General features: G+C 37.3%; 4 protein-coding genes across 8 annotated transcripts; 2 read left to right on the top strand and 2 right to left on the bottom strand.

Annotated features, from left to right (window-relative positions):
- The first annotated feature begins 236 nt into the window (after window positions 1-236).
- On the top strand, window positions 237-2,525 carry LOC139108036 (uncharacterized). The gene is made up of 3 exons (XM_070666022.1): window positions 237-630; window positions 791-1,093; window positions 1,265-2,525. The coding sequence occupies exons 1-3, from the start codon at window positions 313-315 to the stop codon at window positions 1,814-1,816; spliced, it is 1,173 nt and encodes a 390-aa protein (XP_070522123.1). The 5' UTR covers window positions 237-312; the 3' UTR covers window positions 1,817-2,525.
- Window positions 2,526-2,537: 12 nt separating this feature from the next.
- Window positions 2,538-5,192, bottom strand: LOC139108027 (heparanase). 2 transcript variants are annotated; one of them, XM_070666008.1, is made up of 7 exons: window positions 5,090-5,192; window positions 4,656-4,800; window positions 4,071-4,399; window positions 3,730-3,976; window positions 3,310-3,669; window positions 2,804-3,236; window positions 2,538-2,726 (listed from the first exon to the last, which is right to left on the bottom strand). In XM_070666008.1, exons 2-7 carry the CDS (start codon window positions 4,726-4,728, stop codon window positions 2,561-2,563), a joined length of 1,608 nt encoding a protein of 535 aa, XP_070522109.1. In that variant the 5' UTR covers window positions 4,729-4,800; window positions 5,090-5,192; the 3' UTR covers window positions 2,538-2,560. The 2 variants fall into 2 exon arrangements, with proteins under 2 accessions (XP_070522109.1, XP_070522108.1); XM_070666007.1 differs by lacking the exon at window positions 5,090-5,192 and having other exon boundaries at window positions 4,656-5,083.
- A 1,621-nt stretch (window positions 5,193-6,813) lies between these two features.
- Brd8 (Bromodomain containing 8) lies at window positions 6,814-10,748 on the bottom strand. Of its 4 annotated transcripts, XM_070665976.1 has the most exons (5): window positions 10,590-10,748; window positions 8,529-10,460; window positions 8,239-8,486; window positions 7,279-8,088; window positions 6,814-7,147 (listed from the first exon to the last, which is right to left on the bottom strand). In XM_070665976.1, exons 1-5 carry the CDS (start codon window positions 10,606-10,608, stop codon window positions 6,971-6,973), a joined length of 3,186 nt encoding a protein of 1,061 aa, XP_070522077.1. In that variant the 5' UTR covers window positions 10,609-10,748; the 3' UTR covers window positions 6,814-6,970. The 4 variants fall into 4 exon arrangements, with proteins under 4 accessions (XP_070522077.1, XP_070522075.1, XP_070522076.1 ...); XM_070665974.1 differs by having other exon boundaries at window positions 7,279-8,486; XM_070665975.1 differs by having other exon boundaries at window positions 7,279-8,474.
- Window positions 10,749-10,854: 106 nt separating this feature from the next.
- LOC139108046 (tetraspanin-33) lies at window positions 10,855-13,366 on the top strand. The gene is made up of 5 exons (XM_070666044.1): window positions 10,855-11,098; window positions 11,350-11,553; window positions 11,640-11,813; window positions 11,887-12,018; window positions 12,104-13,366. Exons 1-5 carry the CDS (start codon window positions 11,006-11,008, stop codon window positions 12,338-12,340), a joined length of 840 nt encoding a protein of 279 aa, XP_070522145.1. The 5' UTR covers window positions 10,855-11,005; the 3' UTR covers window positions 12,341-13,366.
- The last annotated feature ends 616 nt before the right edge of the window (window positions 13,367-13,982 follow it).

The raw sequence follows: 13,982 nt of genomic DNA, 5'->3' as shown, positions 1-13,982 counted from the left end.
ATATCCCAATTTAGGGCATCGAAAAGGATATTGCCTCGCGGTCATGGCGAGTCGGTGATTTTAGTTTTAAGGAAATAATTGATAGAATAAACTTTAATTTGAAATAAAATAAAGACGGATTAAAAAAAAGTTTGATTTGCAAATTTTTCGCATTCTATAACTTGTTTCATTTATCCCGCCAAAGGCGGGGCGCTTTTTCAAATTCCGGAAGTACATGGTGCCACATGACTCGTGGTCAGTCACGAGGTAGTAGTAGTCAGGTGCTTTGGTGCCTTCTGCTCTCAGTCACGGAGCGGTGTTCGACGTTGGTTTATGTCTATTCGATCCGGTCGCAGCTCGATCTCTAAGATGACGAGTGGTACAGGAAGGCAACGGAGTAGCCTGGCCTTCATCCTGCTTACCGTCGTCGTCGTCGTCTGTTCCTTAGACCTCGCTCGCGCCTGCACGCCCGCTGTGATATGGTGCCCGCACGAATCGTCCGACTATGATGCGGCGTACAAAACGGCGCCGTCGAGTCCGCTGCAAAAGCTGACGTCCGAAGAATTCGAGAACGGCTTGATGCAGTTCAACGTTACCGAGCCCGCGATCGTTACCGAGGAGCTTTGCATTGAGGACTTGCGAAACAACAAGGTTATTTTCTCGCCCACCCAATTCTGAATTTATCTAGGTTTTTAACAGGAATACTTTTAACGGAACCTCAGAAGAAATCGTGAGAAAAATAACTGAGGAGAAGCGTGTAGATTAAATATTTGTTTCATTATGATTTGCAAATACATATTTTATTCCGCAGGTTCTGTCAAATGCTACCAATGGCTCCAAGATATTTTATTTCCCATGTGTTGACAATCCAAACACCATATTTCAAAAGCTGTACAAGCAGATCAGAATTGTAGAGGACGTAAATGATGAACACGAGCTCAACATGGTCCTTAAGGACATGGATTCAAACGGTTGCGTAGCACTTACGGGAAAACAATGTCGTTACAGTTACACTGAACGAATAAAGAGACAAGTGCTCGAGAGTAATTCTACGGAATTCAAGATAAAGACAGATAGAGTTCTTTTATATTCCGCCAAACCACTATTACTCAAGGTAAATAATAGAATTCGATCGGCTTAGTTGTTAAATGATATTCGGTAATTTTAGCTAACGCCTACTCGGTGACCCGCGTTAAAATACGCGATGCTTATTGCGTACACTTGACGCATAACCTTACCGTGTTACTTGATTATCTGATTTAACGTTAATATTTTCTTGTTGCAGACGTCTGAAAAGTCGAAGGAAGTGCAGCTTACTATGTCCAAAATCGCTTCAATAAGAGATCGCAAAGACAAAGACGAGAAATCCGTGATTTTGACAATTTCTTTCCGTGATGTCGAAAATGTCGGTCCATTGACGCTCGAGTTTTTGTTCGAGAGCAAAAGCGTCGGCTATTATACCCTGAACAAAGTGCAGAGCCCCGATCTAAACCCCGATCTAAAACCCTCCACTGATTTTCTAACCAGAAGAGATATTACCTTCCCGTATAATTTCTCTTACCATTGCTCAATAAAAACCGTCTTTGCTAACAAGCAAACCGATTCGTACTTAAGTATCACGGATATGCAAGTACAAATCGATCACAAGAATGCGACATTTAATGACGCGTACGACTGCGTCGGTTTTACAAGTATACCGATTTGGACGGGAATATTCGTTACAGCGATACTGGGCCTGATTATGATATGGGCGCTCACTATGATCATGGATATCCGTACGATGGACAGATTTGATGATCCTAAAGGAAAAACTATCACGATTTCCAGCGCGGAGTAAAACTGAGAATTTATAATGCAATTGTAAGTATTGAGTACGCGTGCGAAACTTATCGCAATTAATATGTCGTGTTCACTCCGACGAGATTATCGTCTTAAATGTTAATTTTCCAAATTAGATATCTTATATTTTCACAGAAATCGAGAGAATTTCAAATAGTAATGAATACTAGTCTCATTACAAAGAACTTTCGCTCGATGTAAAATATCATTCCTTATGTATAATATTGCCTGATTTCGATATTTATATATTATTCGCTGCTGTGCGTTTGCTGTTTGTATGATACGATAAATTTATGTTGATCCTTATGCGTATGAAAAGTTAAAGTCCCTCGAGTGAATGAAGATAGCGCGATATATATTAAATAAAATTTAAGCGTGAACAAATGTTCTTTTAAATAAGAATACGATATATATTAGAAAAAAATTGTATAGCCATGTGAGTTAACAGAAAAACAGTAACATAACCACATAAAAGTTATAGCAAAATGTAACGTTTACTATCTAAAAAACGACAAACTGATTAGAAACAGAATTATCACAGATAGATAAATCAATTTCTATTCGATATGCACTGTCTGTAAACGGTTCTGACGTCTGTATAAACTTCCTTGTTAATAAAAGTTTGTAAAAACCATATAACATAAGCTATAATATAAATGTTTAATATAATGTATAAGGTATACGATATAAATGTTCTGTAAAATTGACTTGTTTGTCGCTTTTTTTTTTTTAAAGAATTCGTTTATTCACAGTCAGGAATATCTATATTTTGGATTATCATAAATACCATAGAATATGGTGGTACCTGCACGGCGTATGCAGGATCCAATATTATAGGTTTAAACGGTGGTAGATCTCCGTTTGGTCGTAGCTTCAATGGCTCAATTTCATCATTTAACCATATTTTACTGCGACATAAACTCATTGTTATTGATTCAACTTAATATTCAATATAAAATTGCGTTTAATCACTTTTACTACGTACCTCGATTGTAAATGGTCAGCAGTAAGAGCGTAAAACAAAATCTTCATGGTTTTACTGAACTTTGGAATAGTTATTTTGGCAGGAACTTTCATCATATTCATTCCATAAATAGTAACGGGTGATACTTGTTTAATAAATGCTTTCTTTGGCGTACAATGTGCGTAAAATCGCAGATAGCCGAACATGTCAGACGTAGTCAATTTCAAAACTTTCTCGGACACAAAAAGTTTGTAAAAAACGCTGACCCACCAATCGGGATTTGGCGTGAGGTCCGGCGATACCATAGAATAATTCCCGCCAAACAACGATTGTCTCGTAACAACTTTTACTTCTTCCTTGGCGCTGTATCCTAATTTGTCCAACCAAAGAAATCCTGCTACAAATTTGTCAGATAATCCGGGAGCACCTCCCCCAAATGCAGTGCTGGTTTCCGCTAAAAATTAAAAAAGCAAATAATTGACGTAATATTAAATATTTAACATTATCTCTTTACGCGAGACACATACATAGCCACATAGAAACATCTTTCCCAGACTCGGCAATTGATTCTCTCAGGGAAGAAATTTGCTTTGGCAACCAATTAAACGTGGTAGGATTTACGAAATCATCGACTGTAGCCTCTTGTCCATTCAAATAATATTGATGCCAAGAAACATAGTTTACGGTATTCGTTTGGTTTCTTAAAAACGTCTTGGCATATATCTCTCCTTTTTTATCAATCTCTCCAATATGATTTACTTCTGGCCCAACAAGAATGCTGTCACCATACCCTGCTTCATTTAACAATTGTCTCAGGTGGTCATAATCTTTTGCAAGTTCAGTTGCAGTGATCGTCACGTTAAATACGTGTTTAAAGGAATTCGGTTCTGAAAAACGTTATCGAAATAAGTATTAGAGATGGTTCGTACATTTATACAAGTGCTTACCGTTTCCCAATTGCCAATCTAACTTCATGCCGTGATTCTTAGCATACGCGATAATTTCTTTTGCGTTACTATCATTCCAAGATCCGTCTGGATTTCTGAGCAATACATTTAAATCAAAGATCATTCGTAATTTTGATTTCACCGTAAAATTATACACGGCAAGTAAATCTGTGCCAGATATAGTAAAATTGCTGATATCTTGACCATCCACAGGGCTAATAATTTTTTCAGAAGAACTTTGCTCCGTCTAAAATCATCGCGTAAGCATTAAAATAATAAGATCAAAGCTAGTAGTTTTAATGTTGCATTATTTATAAAAAATACTAGATTTACGAGCGAACCTGATCCTGAAGGAATGTTAAGCAATCTGCAGAGGTTCCACCAACTCTGACATAAGCAGGACTTAAGTGACGAGCCAAATTAATAAATTTTTTCTGTCCAATAGGTAATTCGTTCATTTTTCGTAATAAGGATGTATCGAGACCAAACGACATAAATTTTTTAGAGATGGTACTTGTTTGATATTTGTCAAAGTGCAACTTATAAAAATGATTAAAATCTTGTACATCTGAATTATATAAATAGGGCATTTTTAGGAACACGATAATCAGTAGCATTGAGCATAAGACCAAGGAAATGCAGAAGTAGAATTTAAAAGACGCAGGTACACCTGAAATATAAATAACATGTCTACATTTTGTAATAATAAATATTACAATTAATATTACATGATATAAATTTTCCCGAAAACATGGTAGCGGAATATTTTATTTGGAACTCGCTATCGACGATGTAATGCGAAGGAATCACATAACGATACGATATGATATTTCGGGTAAGAAAATTTTTTCAAAAGCAAAGAAAATAAAGGCAAGTCGTAACGTTCGTTACATTTTTACAGAGATGCATGCCGAATTCCAACTTACCTCCGTATATACGTGCATCGTTTAAGTTTTGATACCGGCTTTTGGTCCAGTCGTTGTTCACGAAGTAAGTCATCGTCAAAGGAATTCAACCTAATCAGAGCTAGTCACGAATGTCATCCACACGCTCGACGCTTTTCTTATGCATCTGTAAATAATTGAGAACGTCGCAGCCTTTATCTACCTTCGTTTGCTTCTGTTCACTTTCGCCTTCCCTTTGTTTTTACTTCGCGTTACGATTAGTCAGTTAATACGTTTTTATCGGGGATTAAAATCAAATCAAAGTCGTGTCAGAGTCGGCTTTCATTGCGCACTCTGGTTTATAATTATTTAATAAATTCTCTTTATTTTGTTATATTTTATTTATATTACGCCGAGAATGACAAGTCCCTGATTTATCAGTTAGTTATTCTACGTATATTATCGATCCTTCTAACCTCTGCTCTCTCAATGTGCTCGATCAGAGAGCTTAACTCTCTTTGGCTGCCGAAGCGCTGGCTTCACACGGGCGAGCCTCTGTATCTGTACGCGTGGAAGCCGCAATTCCGAGTCGGGCAATGTGCTCGATATATTTGCGCCGACGGTGCAAATACATATACGGTATTTGCGCCGATCTTTTTAACTTCTCTCGATATTTATTTAATTTTTTTATTGAAGTAAAATGTATAGTGGGTCCAGGTGTTACCTATCTCGCCTAGAGACTCTCACGAAGTATTTGCTGCGAATAATTAATCAGCAAACGACCACTTATTTTATTGATTAAAAACGAATATAGAAAAATTAATTGATTGTAAATTAAATAATTTTAATTTATTTTGCAACTATTGCAGATTGATAAATAAATTCTGATTGTTTAAATTAAAATTTATATATTCCAAAAAATTAAAATAGTTTTTTTTTTGCAATTAATGGCTCACTTTTATATAATAATAATATTAACAACGCGTAGATTTTTTTTAAGTGTTGATTTTATTTTTATTTCGTTTCAGATGGTCCACGTAATTTTTTTGCTCGGACCTTTTTGATTCCGTAATGCGTTCTTTATTCGTTCACAATGGTTTATATGCCACAAGATTGCTTGCTGAGCTCCAAAACGCAAACCAGAAGAAGATGCAGCCTGATGGTCTGTACAAATCACTTTATTTAATGTACAAACTTTTTCCTCAGTACTTGTGCACGATGTTTGTCTCGATTGTGATTTCTCAGTTTTAGAGCTCACCCAATGTCTTCGCGTTCTGCGAACTACACGTAGATAATTATACATCCAATTAAGTATACATGTCCAGTAGTCAAATAACTATGCCGCCAAAAGAAGTACGTAAATACCTCAAAGTTCTTTTTGTATTTTTAACGTCAACTTATTTTTATCAGATAAACTAAAATTAAAACATTGGAGTTTACTTTTAAGTGAGGTTTTCACATGGTTTGAGTCAGAGCTGGAATTTTTCTGGAAGGAAATGTAAGATTGACTTCTGTTCGTAGCACGATTTCTGTAGGAAACGCTGTGACGACGCTTTCTTCCTGTGGTTAATTTTTGTTGCGATTCCGGACCACTTAGCTCGTCTTCCGCCCAAAACTGTCGATCGGTGTCATCCGAGATTGGTGGAGCAGGAACCGGTGGCTTTAAATATTGAAGTATTAAGCTTATTTTATAACATGTAGATAAAGATTGTGTATGTTACGTATTTAATCTTGTTACGCTTCGCTCACAGCTTCCCCATGGATTTCTGAAACGCGTCCACTTATTTTTTCTTCGACGTCGGAGGTATGATTTTCATAACCCTCCTCGTCAGAGCTGCACATCATCCTCGCATTTCTCCAAGTGCAATCGTAACTCATTTTATATTTATATAGAAATCATGCACCGTTATAATTATCACGCAATTATTGCATTTTACTATTATTGTTTTAGCATACTGGCAAATTTTTATGACATTTAAATAACCAGAAAATTATGAATTATGTGAATGTGTAGTGTTTTTTTTTTTTTTTTTTTTTTTTTTGTGATTGAAGAAAATATTTCACTGTAACGTTAAAATTTTACAGCTCATTATTTTATAATTATCAGAGCTATCAACTGTTGTATTGCAACTGCATGGACTTATAAAATACCAGATTAATTAATTTGTTAAACGATTATATTACAAATTAACTTTCGTAGACTTTGGATAGCGCTTATTCTTATACACGATACATCAGTACTTACATATTTCGTCAATACCAAAAAAAATATGTCTTTGCGATCTTTCTCGCTTTCGTCTTTAATTTCCTTCGCGAATGAACCTTATTTTTACATCTGTACATCTTTTTAACACAATTTAATCGTTTTCAGATTTTCTGCGTTTTTTCGAACGTGGACTATCGGTATCATGTGGACTCGGAGTGATGTGACTTCGTTTTCGCTTAAGAGTAGTCTCTATTATCTCGCTACTACTGCTTGCAGCGGTCCTAGTCTCTCTCCGAAACGTTCCTTCTCCCGTTGCTTGTACCAATATCTGAAAAATAAGTGATATTAATAATAATTAAAAACTTGAGATATATTTAAAAAACAGATAATAAGAATTTTAAATATAATGTAATAAAAATGTAAAATACAGATGTGACTAATAAACAGAATCTTTCTTACTTGCATATGTTGTAAGCATTCCTCTTGCATCGTGACTGCCATTTTAAAGATAAACGTATCATGTTTGTTATACATAATCGCATTTTGGAACATTAGCATGACGTCTCTCTGAAAATGTGTGGTCGATCTAATTGTACCGTTGTCAATGTTCTTTTTAATGGTCGACAGGTCCATCGGTCGAAAGATCACTGAATGATATCCAGGTGCCTGATCCTCAGTGATCGGTCTGAGGAACACTGATGCGTACTTGTGTGTCGCTAAACGATTGTAAACGAGCATGACCGCTTTTTTCCAAGCACGGTAATCTGCGCCTTCTCCTGTGCCCTCATTCTCTGGCTCGCTATCTACAGCGACATTCTGCTTTTTGGAATACGTTTTCATCGCTTTACTGCTATTTAATTTGCTCAATGAGGACTCCTCCTCATCCAGCTCTCCGGGCTCTTCCCCGACCGTGGATTCTGGCTCTTTTTTTATGATCTGTTCGTTTTCCGCGTTTTTCTTTACATCTACTTTCTCCTCTTTCTCATCTTTTACCTCCACTGTCTCTTTTTTGTCTTCCTCTAACAGACTACGGAGTGCACTCTTCTCGTGAACCGAACCAGTAACTTCCAGTGTCGTTTCAACTTTTAATTCTTCGGTTTTAACTTCCGTATTCTCGTTTTTTTTAATACTCATTTTTGTATCAATTGTCGTGGTCTCGATTGGCTCGTTTTTAATATTTTTTGCCTCTTCTGTGGTTGCTACGTGTACAGTATCCTCATTTCTAGCGATCAGCTCGTTACTGGCTTTTTTCTGTTTGACCTCGACGTCCTGCAAGATGGAACTTGTAATATTTTCCGATGAGTCCTTAACTTCCTCTTTTTTAATCTCGTCTACATATATTTCCAACGTTTTCTCATTTGCGCTTTCTAATTTTACCGAAGGCTCTTCTTTTATTTCCATAACAATTTTTTCTTTTACCACACTGGATTCTTCTTTAAACGATTCCGAAGACTCGGTGCTTTCGACTGCGTTTTCGATGATCTGGTTCTCCGCCACTGCTTTCTTCTTACTTTCCGTACTTTGGCTGCTCTCGTCATCCTCCAGGATCAAGCTGATATCCTGCGACTTTTCCGTGTCTTCGGCACTGGGTAGATCGTTCGTCACCTCCGATGAGACGCTGACAATCTCCGCAGACGGCACGTCCTGCTGATTCCCTGTAAATTTTGCTAAATAAATTTCCAATTGATTTAATTTCGCATTATTTTTACCTTCAGTGTCGCCCGAAGATTCCTTTTGCTGTTTAGCGCTTTTAGATGATTCTTTATCGTCAAACGTAGGGTGTTTTAGAACTTCTGTTTCTTTTTCTTCTTCGTCTTCTTCTCTCACCTTCTCCATGGTTTTATTTACTGTTTCTTTTGAAAGTTTAGAATTTTTTTCTTCGGTTTCTACATTTAACGCGTGGTCCACAGATTTCGTTTCGACTTTCGATTGCTTCTCCTCCGTCGAACTAGTCTTATTAATTTCTTCGTCATTGATTTTCACCTCCGAAACGAGTTTCTCTGACGAAGTAGTTTTCTTATCACAAGTATTTGTTTCGGACTTGATTTCTGATGTGTTTGATGAGGTTTCCGGTATTTTCGCGACAGTAATTTTAGGTTCCTGAGGCTCTATAGCAACCGTTCCAATAATTTCGGCGATATTAGAAGTGCTAGAATCAATTTCCTCAATCGCCATTTCGCTTTGCGGTGAATCGGATAATGACACGGCTTCGTCCACATCTCTCGGTTGCGGTCTTGGTCGCACTGCTGCTATTTCCGTTGCTTGTTGAGGCATACTCGCAAGACCGCTGATAACCGCTGTTGTCGTTGTCGTCGTTGTTGCACCACTTGTGTCTAGCGTCTGTGGGCTTCCAGTGATCTCTTCCTTGATCAACTCTTCGATGTCGTCGATTATGTCATTTATCTCGTCCTTATCTATTACATTTCCTATTATATCTTTCCGTATCACGTCTATGTGATCTATCATTTGCACCACGTTCTCTGATACGGACATATTTGTTGGAACAGCAGCAGTCGCTGGAGTTGTAGCTGATATCGTCGTCGTCGTCGTCGCCGCTCCGTTTTGAACAGCCGCTTGCTGAACTTGAGGTTGCACGGTTTGCTGGAAATTGCGCGCCTCGGATGTGGTGGCAGCCACGGTCACAGTTGTTGGTTGCTGTTGTGCAACAGATACAATTGCAGTGGAAGATGTCGTTTGCAAATTTGGTAGAGGTCCTCTTTGCGTGCTCGCCGGCATCTCCAGCAGCATAGAGAGCGTAGGAGCGCCGACAGAGGGACGTTCTGGTGGCACATTAGCGCTGGCTATCGCGGTCGATACCAATTGCTGCAATTGCGGTGATACGTTTTGCGTCAATTGTGCATTCAGCATTTTAGGAGTGGATCCAAGAAGACTGGTGATGGTTGGCGAGCTTACTTGAACGGGAGTAGATGGAAAAGATTGCGCAGTCTGAGTGGTTGGACTCGGGGACTTCAGTAAACTTGTCAACAATGGAGACCTGCCACCCTTGTTACTTTTCTTTTCCTCTTCATTTTCCACCGACAATTCTGTCGTGGTAGATTCCTGCGTTAATTCTGCTGCGCCTTCCGCGTGTTTGCGATTTTGATTTGCAATCGAAGTCGAGACGGATGGCGAACTCATCTCTTGCTTTTGCTGTTGTTGACGTTTTGCCAACCATGCCAAGTGAGTTCGTGTTTTTTGCTCAGAATCACGATCATCTTGCTGTATGTCTAGCCATATTTTTTCCAATTTTTCATCGCTTATTGCACCAGACTTGAGATGGCTTATATCTGTTTTAAGTCGCAAATATTCTTCCTTTTGATTATTTAAAAGTTGATTCAACTCAGCTATTCTTTCCTGAGTTAGTTTTCTTACTATGCACTCGCTAGTAGTTTCACCACTTTCCCGTTTTTTTCTTTTCGGGGTATCTGCAGTTTCTAATAGACATGCATATTGTATAGCGCATGATTTTTGTGAGAACCAGTCTGCAGGCCTCACCGGTTCTTTTTCAACAAAGGGCTTCAATGATCTAGATACACTCATCCAATTTTGATCTCCAGATTTCAGCACACTTGATGCAAGACACAGTTGTTCTCTTGTTGACCATGCATCACAGTTTGAATTTGCGCGTTTGAGTTTCATTCCTGAAATTAATTTTCTTGATTAAACTGTGCAATTTTATTGCAAATAATTGATTGGAATTTGATCTAGCTTTCTTAACCTATAAATGTTTTTCATTAAAAGCGTCGAAGATTAATAAAAACTATACTAACTGTCCTGCATCGATGCCATTGCGTCTTTTTCTTAGAGATTTCCCACAGATTTATCTGCAATTTAAAAGATATATTTTAATTTACATGTAATTGTTGCTTAACTGTGCCTCACAACTAAAACAACCGACGCCAAGTCAAATACTCCAATTTTAGTGACGCGGAACGCGGAACGAACGGACAGCTGATTCACGTGCGCGCCAGCGCGACGGAACGCAGGAACATGGAAACGTCATGACAGTGGGACGTCGTAATGGCGGAGCGTGCGGAGGCTGTCGGAGTATGCATCGACACAGGTTGTGCCTCATCGCCGTGAATTGAACGAACGCGCGAGACTAGGAAATCCGGTTATTTCTACTGAGAACATCCGTCGCGAGGACGCCGATTGTTTATGAGATTTCTCGAATCCCCATCGCGACATGATGATGAATAATCGCAGGCGCAGTAACAACTTCACGTACGTCAGCTCGTGCGTGAAGTACATGATTTTTATGCTAAATTTCGTCTTCTGGGTGAGCATTTCGTTCGTAGACCATTTTTCCACATTTTACACTTGAGCGATAATTTGTTTCATTTGCGATTTTTTTTTACTAAACTGTTGCTTTTTAAATCTACCAAAGTCTTAATTGAGTTCCATGTTTCTTGGCACAGAAAAAAAAAAAAAGTAAAACAAGAGTTAAAGATAATTAACGAAACGTAAAAATGGCTGCATTATTAAATGTGATGATGTAAATAAAGCTAATACTTTTTTTTTTATGCCCAGCTGTTTGGTGGACTCCTGATTGGTGTGGGTCTTTATGCATTTGTGGATAAATGGCAGGCAACTGGATCTGTCAGAGTAGAGAATGTTTATGATGTTGTTTTGAACATTTCTCTGGTGATGCTGATAGCTGGTGGAGTGGTTTTTGTTGTCAGTTTTGCTGGATGTGTTGGAGCCCTTCGTGAAAATACATGCCTCCTTAAGTTTGTTAGTATTACCTGCAAAGAATATTTATTCATGCAGCCATAAATATATGTATTTCACTGATTTAATTATTTCTTTTTCTTTTTTAGTATTCACTGTGTCTTCTAGTATTTTTCCTTTTGGAAATGGGTGTGGCAATTGTTGGTTTTGTATTTCCACATACCCTGCAGTCTCTTTTGGAAGAATCTTTCACAGACAAGATAATTCAAACGTACAGGGAAGATCCAGATCTGCAGAATTTCATTGATTTTGGCCAACAAGAAGTAAAGACTGAAAATAAAATTAATAATGATGTAAATACATGTTGCAAAATATTTATGAAATTTTACATTGCAGTTTAAATGTTGCGGCTTGAGTCAAGAGGGATATTTGGATTGGGGAAAAAATGAATATTTCAATTGTACTAGCCCTAGTGTGGAACGTTGCGGTGTACCGTTCTCTTGTTGCATAAATGCTACTGATATATCAGTACGTACATTATTATATTCATACATAAAAAGCAACATTAAAAAACAACTAAAAACTATACAAATAATATAATTATAACTTTCAGAGTGGACTTGTAAATATAATGTGCGGTTACAAGGTCCAAATGTTACCAGTGTCGGAAGCAAGTAAAAAGGTGTGGACCAGTGGGTGCATCGAGATCGTGCGCAGCTGGGCGGAACGTAATCTCTACACGATAGCTGGTATTGCTCTGGGTATAGCGCTCAGCCAGCTGTTTGTGATCTACCTCGCGAAAACGCTGGAGGGCCAGATCGAATTGCAGAAGTCCCGCTGGCATTCCTGAGCTTGACTGCAGGCCACCTACCGTTACCAAATACATTCTGCAGCCAACAGGCAGGTGGCCAGCGGTGGCCGGTCGCGCGGATCGCAGGATACAGAGACAAATATAAACGCGCGAATGGCATTTCTCGTCCTTTTTGCGATCTCTTTATACATACTGTGCATTTTGTCTCTCATCAAACTCGTCCTTTATTTCAAGAATTATTTTCAACTGTACGTAAGTAAAGGATAACATGTCACCAACAGTCGACGAGCTTTTTTCGTGCACGAAAGGATACGTTCGCGATCGAAGGCGTCGATAAAGATTTTACATAAAGATTATATTTTACACATACGGATGCAGAAATGATGTCCTGTGTATTTACATTGGCGGTAAAAGTTCTTTTTAATACTAAGGAAAGCATACCTTTTTGCTTAAATAGTAAATTGCATGATTCAAATGCTTCGCACTTGCATCGGCGAACTACGTGTCACGCTCTTGTGCACGTTACACGGGGCACAATTAATGCATTCGTCCTGTACGTGACTGGTAGTTTAAACATTGAGTTATAATTAAAGACGAAAGTGAGAGATATTTATCATAATAAATTCTGTAATATGCATTTCACTAAATACAATTTCTACATGATGTGTTACGTCATAATATCACATACAAATCACAAAATTTTGTAACTACATGTAACATCCAATTCTCAAACGTCATTTCTAATTTTTTTTTTTTTATAGCGCATTTAATGTACTTCATGCGATATGCAAAAATAATTTTAAGTTGAAGCGTTCAGATCTGATATTATCCGTTTCCTAACGCGAGATAGTTTATTGCAATATATTAATTGCATTTTTCAGCACATTACAACACTGTTGTTTTAATGATTAATATTGATGTACTATTAATAAGAGTAGCAGCTTTATTTCATAAGAATTCAGATAACGATAATCGCGTGCACATTCTCGCATACGTTACTTCCATTGAGATATGTAAGTTAGATAATAATGAATTTGAGATTAGAATATGATATATGTAAACGAATTTTGAGAAATTAATTTACTCCACTAGATAGATGTAAATCGTTATATTGTTTCGATCTTTTTTTTCTTTATTTAAATATTTTCAAGCATTTGATCATAAAGCAACATATATAAGCAGTTTTTGATTTTACATTTTCTTTTATAATAAATATTTACAGAAGTATTATTCTTCTATAAATAAGTGGATGTACGTGCATTGTTGAACTTATGATATTGATAATTATCAATGATCATTCTTATTCACATGTAGTGTATGCAATGCCATATGTGTATTACGAAATCATGAGCGCACATTTATTTGAATAATAATTTATGTTTCTTCATCGTTACATTAGCATAACTTGTGTATATGAGAGAAGAAACGTCCAGTGCCAAAGTCAGAATATCATTGCTCTTTTCTTTTAAACAAATCTGACAATAATCTGGTATAAATAATTTCTTTAATGCATTTAGATGTCTCTTTGTCAAGAATAAATGTAAAACTGATATAAAACCTTCTAGTTTGTAATAAACGAGTATTATTCTAAGAGTTGTGTTCTTTGATCGTTGCTAACAAGTCAAAACACCGACAGAAATATATAAAGACCCACTATATCAGAAGTATGTGAAAGAAAAAT

Source organism: Cardiocondyla obscurior, linkage group LG14 (genome assembly GCF_019399895.1).
Source record: "Cardiocondyla obscurior isolate alpha-2009 linkage group LG14, Cobs3.1, whole genome shotgun sequence".
NCBI classification, from domain to species: Eukaryota; Metazoa; Arthropoda; class Insecta; order Hymenoptera; family Formicidae; genus Cardiocondyla; species Cardiocondyla obscurior.
Note: the sequence above shows the minus strand (reverse complement) of the source record. Positions and strands in the feature narration are given on the sequence as shown.

Bases quoted from the DNA above. Each gene is read 5' to 3' on its own strand.
- LOC139108036 (XM_070666022.1), top strand. From the start codon at position 313: ATGTCTATTCGATCCGGTCGCAGCTCGATCTCTAAGATGACGAGTGGT. The intron at 631-790 runs GTTATTTTCTCG...TTTATTCCGCAG, and splicing joins AGGACTTGCGAAACAACAAG to GTTCTGTCAAATGCTACCAA. The intron at 1,094-1,264 runs GTAAATAATAGA...TTCTTGTTGCAG, and splicing joins CCAAACCACTATTACTCAAG to ACGTCTGAAAAGTCGAAGGA.
- LOC139108027 (XM_070666008.1), bottom strand. From the start codon at position 4,728: ATGACTTACTTCGTGAACAACGACTGGACCAAAAGCCGGTATCAAAAC. The intron at 3,670-3,729 runs GTAAGCACTTGT...AACGTTTTTCAG, and splicing joins AGATTGGCAATTGGGAAACG to AACCGAATTCCTTTAAACAC. The intron at 3,237-3,309 runs GTATGTGTCTCG...TTTAATTTTTAG, and splicing joins AGATGTTTCTATGTGGCTAT to CGGAAACCAGCACTGCATTT.
- Brd8 (XM_070665973.1), bottom strand. The intron at 7,148-7,278 runs GTAAGAAAGATT...CTTATTTTTCAG, and splicing joins AATGCTTACAACATATGCAA to ATATTGGTACAAGCAACGGG.
- LOC139108046 (XM_070666044.1), top strand. From the start codon at position 11,006: ATGATGATGAATAATCGCAGGCGCAGTAACAACTTCACGTACGTCAGC. The intron at 11,814-11,886 runs GTAAAGACTGAA...TTTACATTGCAG, and splicing joins TTGATTTTGGCCAACAAGAA to TTTAAATGTTGCGGCTTGAG. The intron at 12,019-12,103 runs GTACGTACATTA...TATAACTTTCAG, and splicing joins TAAATGCTACTGATATATCA to AGTGGACTTGTAAATATAAT.